The sequence below is a fragment of the Montipora capricornis genome, chromosome 6 (genome assembly GCF_036669925.1).
Source record: "Montipora capricornis isolate CH-2021 chromosome 6, ASM3666992v2, whole genome shotgun sequence".
NCBI lineage: Eukaryota > Metazoa > Cnidaria > Anthozoa > Scleractinia > Acroporidae > Montipora > Montipora capricornis.
Window position 1 is genome coordinate 59,604,277 of NC_090888.1, and position 7,500 is coordinate 59,611,776.

Consider the following 7,500-nt stretch of genomic DNA (forward strand, 5'->3'; position numbering starts at 1 on the left):
GCTTCTGTGATCCAATTTTGGTGAACTTACAACTAGGGTAAATGTCTTTAATGAAGATGCCGAAGATTTTTCCGGCCATTCTTTGTAGCTCAAGGTTCATGCTGCCAACCCCTACAATTTAGCAGCGGCCTGATTATCCGTAAACCATTTGACGTGAGACCCGTCGAGCACCGGGACAAAGAATTGTAAAGATAATTCAATTACGTTCAGTTTCCTGCAACCTTTAACAGTCTTTCCACATTTTATGGCATACATAGTCAGCATTTTATTAAAACCAATAACAGAACCGCAACCGATGGGGCTGGCAAGAGAATACACGAAAGAGAGGTTTTTTTTCTGGTACTCGGGTTTTCCCCTCTCCTCAAAAACCAACATTTGATCTGATTTGCGTTAATTTGTTGATTTCAGTGTACAGTGTCCCCAATTAGTGAGGCCCTGTTAGGGGTAAATTCCGACAAGCGACATGGCCTTGAACAGGCGACATGATAGCCACGAACTGGCGACGACCGACAGACTATTACAACGAATTAGCGAAAGCGACACAAATGGCAAGACTGACCGACAGCGAATTTCAGAATTGTGAACGTTCTGCGGACTGCGGAACATTTGTGCGTACACAATTCGTCGTAATTACTTAATAATGATCATTGTTAACAATAATGGCCAATTATAGCTAATAAGGGTCCAATAAAGGCGAACAGAAATACATCTCATTTTACTGCTGTTTTGATTATTCATTTCATGTGATTGACGTATTCAGTGCATCACTCCCTTTGAGGACTTTTCCACTTTGCGTATCATGTTCTCCCTGCATGACTCACGTGCGCACTCCATCAGTCTGTCAGAGATACTTCTATCTCTACTGATCGCGTTCATCTTGGTGTTCCAAATCGTAAGCGAGTTATTGAAATACATCACTATCAGAGTCATAAGCGAGTCGTCGGAATGCCAAACTTGTGCACGGTCAGAGTCACGTGACGGGTCTGTTCAACATCAGAGACCGCGCTATTGTTTAACCCTTTGAAGTTTGCCGAGTTTCATAACCACTCTACTAACTATGATTTTTCACAGATCTTTTGTAAACGCGTGCCTTGCAGATAATGAATGGTCGATAATGTCCTTCCTCCTGGGTTGTTATAGTTACAGAACAGCACAGTCTGACAACTAAATCAGAGTTGAACTCGGAAGAAACATTAGACTCTTGCACTACCAGAATTGTAGAAACGCTATTATAGCTCGATTGCTTTGCCAGATTAGGCCTTTATTCACTTGTATAGTTTACCAGATGGAATTTCATTGACTTCAACAACTATTCCAAGTACTCTGAATAGGTATTAAACATTAAAAAAGGTCTCAAAACCCTGGGCTTAAAAGTACTAAAGATAGAGGCCGTATGTTCCGTTGGCGTCGTTCCAGCGAATGGGGATTGTCAGAGGGGCAACAAGCTAAAATTTATTAATGAAAGTCCGACAGGTGACACAAGAATGTCCGAAATTGCGACATAGCTAGCTGTGAAATTCAGACGGAGGACATGGGCACCCCCCCCCCCCCCCCTAAGAGGGCCTCATTAGTGCTTTAGCGCTGGAAGACTTGATACCTAAATAAGTTCCTTTCCTTTCCAGCTGTGGCACTTACTAACGAAACAGTCTCTACTATTGATCATTTCAATATTCGTTTTTCAAAAATACAATTCCTCGTGGCAATACTCATCAAGATGAAACTCCGAATCCCACTGATCAGCACATAAGGTTGGCATGACTCAATGTGTAGTCATGATCCTAGCGATAACTTGGCCAGTAAACGACACGGAGATATGTCCAGAAATGCACGCAATCGCAAAAATAACAAATACATTAACCATACAATAAGCATACCGAAAATAGCAGTTATAGCAAAAATAACGAAAGTAAAAAGAAAAATGTATTATAAATGTCCATATCATATCAGTGCTTAAGATCGTTATCCGGTTGTTCACATGCTTCCGAACGACAAGTATGGTTATCATCGCTCCATGCCGCACTTCAAGTTTTTTTTCGTAGACAGAAAAAAGACGCCGTCAGCCCAATCCATTAAGTTATTTCAGAACCTCAATAACTCTGGTTCAGAGCTAGGGCTTTTTTAAGGTTAAAACTTTCCTTATTTGGATGTAAGGTATCTCGGGCATTTTCACACGCGTGGAGAATCGAGCTTATTTAATTTTTGTCCATATTTGGGCATAAATTTAGTGTCCTAAAATCCCCCGCATTGCTCATTAACTCTGGTTCAGAGCTAGAGTTTTATTAGGGTTAAAAAATTTTCCTCATTTGGATCTCGTGCATTTTCACACGCGTGGAGCATCGATCTTATTTTTGTCCATATTTGGGCATAAAATTAGTGTCCTAAAATCCCCCGCTTTGCTTCAAGGAAAAGAGTTGCAAGTTACACGCTTCAAGATCGTGTCCTTCTGGTTATTTACGCTGGTTCCCTTGTGAGACATCTTTTGACAAAAGTTTGTACCTTCCGAAGTTCCGAATCCTGCCCGATGCACTGAATCATTAAGCGGATTGACTTTGATTGACGTCTGGTGTGTACGTGCATGACAAAAAGTTCAAAACTTCCGCAAACAATTTCACTTTCGAGAAGGAAACGAAAAAGCAACCAGCGCCTGGTAAATCAGTCCTGTGCTCTCATTAATTTGTAGGCATCAAGCCATAATCTTACAAGGAGAAATTAGCCGAGCTGTCCCCAAGAGGTTTCAAAATTCATAGTGGTGTTAACACAGCTTCTAACGCTAATGATGTTGATATTTCGTGGTTTGGATAAATCCTACTCCGGAGTTTTGCTGGCGATGATTTTGAGCCTTGTTTGGCCACAGGTAGCCTTAACGAGCGACACTGTCCCAGGACTGAGAATTAGCAAGTCAGGAGAAGTTGTCATCGGCGGACTGTTTCCCGTTCACGTACGTGGAGAATTTAGGTCAAAATATATGTCTTTGGCCGAAGCTATGATCTTTGCGATTGAACAAATCAACAACGACACAACCCTTTTGCCTAACGTTACGCTCGGATATGATATCTCGGATACAAACCTCATAAATCGTCGCGCTATGAACTCCACTTTGGATTACGTAAATGTTCACAAATTTGCATTCGGCAGTCCACAACTAAACGAGAAGTGCAGCATTTTGCCTTCGGGTCAGCTGGCCCCGGTCGTCGCGGTTGTAGGAACTGGAACGTCGAGATCATCGATTCTGGTGTCCAATTTGTTAGAAGTTGAGGATATACCACTTATCAGCTATGCCGCTACAAGCGACGAACTCAGTAGCAGTGCATATCCATCATTTTTCCGCACCGTGCCCCCGGATCGCTTTCAATCCAAAGTGATGTCGGATATTGCCCGATATTTTAATTGGACTTACGTGGCTGCTATTGCCACTGACGATGCCTATGGTAGATCGGGGATAGAATTCTTCCGCAAACATTCCAAACTCGAAAGAATCTGCATCGCTTACTACAATGTCGTGCCCATGAATGACGAGAAAACGGCCAAAATTCGAAAGATTATCGGCGAGCTGAAACTGTTGGAAAATGTGGGCGTGATTGTCTTGTATGGCACCTCAGCCCTCAGTGTGCTAAGAGAAGCTTTAAGACAGGGCCTGGAAGGAAAAATATGGATTGCTAGTGAAGCCTGGGGAAATCACGACGCTGTTATTCACGAGAAAGAGCTTCAGCCAGTCCTCAAGGGAATGTTGGGGGTTGTTTTTACTGAACTTACAGTCCCTTCATATAAGCAATATCTGTTGTCACGCACATCCCTCTACAGGTCTAACCCCTGGTGGAGGGTATTTTGGGAAAACCAATATAATTGCAGTTTCAATGTTACTCCCTCCGGTGGCAAGAAGCGTTGCTCCGACAGCCTGAGTGTCACGGAGGACATTTTTGAAAAGAGCCTCTATGACAGTAAAACTACCTATGTTATCAACGCTGTGTACGCAATCGCACATGCGTTAGACGCCATTTTCAAGTGTAAATCCCCTCCAATGAGCCATTGCCCGCGAACAAGACCTTACGTTCAGCCTAAAGATGTCTTGGAATATTTGAAGAAAGTGAATTTCACTACTGAAACGTCAAACGTCTTTTTCGACGAAAACGGCGACTCCCTAGCTACTTATAGTATCATAAACTACCGAGTGGATAAAGACACTGGAGGCCGCGTAGAGACGGTAGGGAATTGGGAAGCACAGAGGCTCAACCTCAACTCAAGTGCCATTGTTTGGAATGATGGGGTGATGGGTAGAATCCCGCGATCGGTTTGCAGTGAGACGTGTAAGCCGGGATACCGACAGACGGAAGAGATAAACTGTTGTTGGCAATGCATCAAATGTTCTCAGGACACAGTTTCGAGCGTCTATGGGGCCATGAATTGCACTAAATGTCCCGTGGATCACATCTCAAACGAGGAACGCACAAAATGCCTCCCAGTACCCCTAGAGCGCATTCACTGGGACGACCCCGTAGGGATAATTATCACCTTCATTGTCTGCTTGGGTGTGCTCGTTACAGTACTTGTCGGTGGTGTGTTCATATGGAAAAACAACACACCAATTGTGAAAGCCTCCAATCGAGAACTCAGTTACCTATTTCTCTTTAGCATTGCCATGACCTATCTGTGGGCCCTGATAAACTTAGCAGAACCCAACGCTATCATCTGCCCAGTATCAGAAGCGTGGCGTTACATCTTTTACACCATTGCCGTCGTTGTCCTTGGGGTCAAGACAAAGCGTATTGTGCATCTGTTTGAGCATCGCGTTCCGCGATCTGCACTCACCAAAGCCGGTTTCATCGAGAAGCGCAAACATATTCTTATCATTGTCGGTATTGTGGGCTTGGATGTTTTTGTTCTCATTATCTGGTTTCTTTTGGATCCTCCGCACCCAGAAATAGACAAATCCGTGAGAACATCTTACTATCTCGGATGTCAGATCACGTCTACGCTTGCGGGAAGCTTCTGCCGTTATCTGCTTGTTGCCATTTTGGTCACCATGTCGTTCGTCTGCGTTTACTTTGCGTTCAAATCCAGGAAACTTCCACACAATTTCAACGAAGGCAAATTCATTGCGTTTGCGCTCTATGTGCTGGTCACATCGTGGCTGACATTCTATCCAGTTGCTTTGACGATTCGCGGGAAATACACTGTTGTGGTGTCTGGCTCGTCTTCAATCATTTCGGCAACTGGTCTGCTTGTGTGCATCTTCGTGCCTAAGATGTACATCATCCTCTTGCATCCTGAGAAAAATACGGTGCTTTACATGAAGAGCCAAATTTCTAACCACACCTTCCGTCGGAGCCCTGTCGACGGAGAATCCCGACAAAAGTCACATCCTTCGGAAAGCAGCTATTCCCAGAAAGGATCAGCGACATCCGCAACCAGTGACGTTGAGTTCTCCGAGGTACCAAGAATCCCCAAAACTCGCACGCACCGGTGAAATTCAAGGCAGTAATAAGGTTATCACCTATTTATAATAGTTTAATTTACTCGATAGCAACCTTTCTTTAAAATAATAAGGGCGCTATAGCTAGGCAAGACGACGAAATTGGTTCTCCATGCGCATGTCCTGCCTTCTAATCCCGTCCCGACCTCTGGCTGGATTTGTCTTCGGTGTTTCCTGAATGCCGAAGCCCGACACAATTTCACCACACTTTGCAATTAGTCACTCAGCCAGTCGACCTTGCAAACGTATTACCTTTAAGACTTATCTTGTTAAATTAAAGGCTTTCTTCTTTTTCTCCTTCTTCGGGGATTGTAACAATGTCAACCATTTTACCCCTATGTCCCGTTTCTCGAAAGTCCCGCCGATAACTCTTCGGGACCTAAAGGCTCTTTGTGAAAGTGCCATCTACCTGTTAAGAAAAAATGGTTGTGAGAATTAACGACCTGAAACCTCTGCCTTCTTAGGATAGAGAGGAAATTGTGACAACCAAAAGTTTTGGAAATTAGTTTCGAGAAACGGGCCCCCGGACGGAGGGAATGGGTTTCATGATGAACAAAAGACATAAAAGTTATATATTTCAACTGCGGAGAGAGTGATAACACTTGAAATGGTGATCGTTGTTATGAGCCCTACTTTAGCAGAAAGTAGCGCCATGAACCTATGACCTCTCCGGATACAAGTGCCGTGCAAGGCTGGGTTTTTCAGGCTGCTTATTTGGCTGCTGTTAAAGTAGTGTTCATCACAGTGGTGACCATATTGCAAGTGCTTATGATGCCTTTCGTTAAATTGCAATCGTTTTTGTCGTTATCAAGGTCATAACGACTTGGGAAGCGCTTTCTTGGAGGGATTTTTAAAAATTTAATTTGCAATCAAGGCTTGCTCGTAACGGGAAGTACCAGAAGCTGGAACAGTCTCGCACTGGCGGTTAAAATGTGCTGTGTCCGTTCCGCATTGTCTTCAATAATCGTTAAATTCTGAACATTGATAGTTCTTCCCAGCTTTGGCTTCTCAAACGGACAACTGGTTATGGGTCTATTTTAACACGACTTTTTTTGACAGGAGACTGAATTTTCACGCGGATAGTTTTTTAAAAAAGGGCTTTATCGAAAAAAGAGCACTGTAAAACGTAACTTTTGGTTTGTGATTGTGCTTTTTCTTTAATTTTTATTGTCAGTGAACCTGCTTAGGCATCACACTGTGTTCTCGAATGAAACGAAAAGAACTCACTCACCCGATAGTATGGACTCTGTCATTAATAGACTTAATAGTGTATGGACTTTAAGATCTACAACGGCGACGTTGACGAAAACTCCACAAACAGTAATAATCGTGCAGCACGTATTTTAGCGCATACGGTGTGCGGTCACACAACGACCTGAAATCGCCAAACTGTTTGTGGTTCTGACGACAGCGAGAGTATACAAATATGAACCTTTTATTCTTTATTTTATTTTTTTTTTTTTCATTGTTTGCCCAAGATCATTTCCTATTACAATATTTCATTCATCACCGTAGTATAATTATTGAGCAGGAAGTCTCAGGAGCCTTTCTATAGGCTTATCTAGGAGACCCCCTTTACTAACTCTTAATAAAACCTAGGCGATGCATGATATGTAAGTTAATTTACAGATTGATGAAATAAGGCTACAATATTGTAGGTAACATAATAGCCACTACTAAAATATGCCTGAAATCAGTTAACAGATAGATCAGAGGAAAATACAAATTGGTATCAAGATTTAAAAGTAAGAAATATATAAATCTAGAATATCTATATTTGATTCGTAAGGATAATTTTTTTTAGTTTTCGTTTAAAAGATGATTGACATTGGATTCTTTTTAGATCACTTGACAAGTTATTATATATATCTATTCCCTTATAACTTATACTTAATTTTCTAAGATTTGTTTTAATTAGAGGCTTGTGCAATTTTTTCGTTGATCGTGTGTAATAGTTATGTACGTCTTCATTAGTCTTGAAAATGTTCTTTAAAGAATTTGGCAATTGATTATTTTTGAATTGATTTGTT

At 42.1% G+C, this 7,500-nt stretch overlaps 1 protein-coding gene across 1 annotated transcript in view; it reads left to right on the forward strand.

Moving 5' to 3' along the window:
* Positions 1-1,569: 1,569 nt before the first annotated feature.
* Positions 1,570-7,500, forward strand: part of LOC138052699 (extracellular calcium-sensing receptor-like) — a 7,222-nt gene continuing 1,291 nt past the window's right edge. The window contains exon 1 of the mRNA XM_068899254.1: positions 1,570-5,483. Coding sequence (XP_068755355.1) covers positions 2,774-5,464 — 2,691 coding nt within the window. The 5' untranslated portion in view covers positions 1,570-2,773 and the 3' untranslated portion in view covers positions 5,465-5,483. The remainder of the gene's footprint in view (positions 5,484-7,500) is intronic.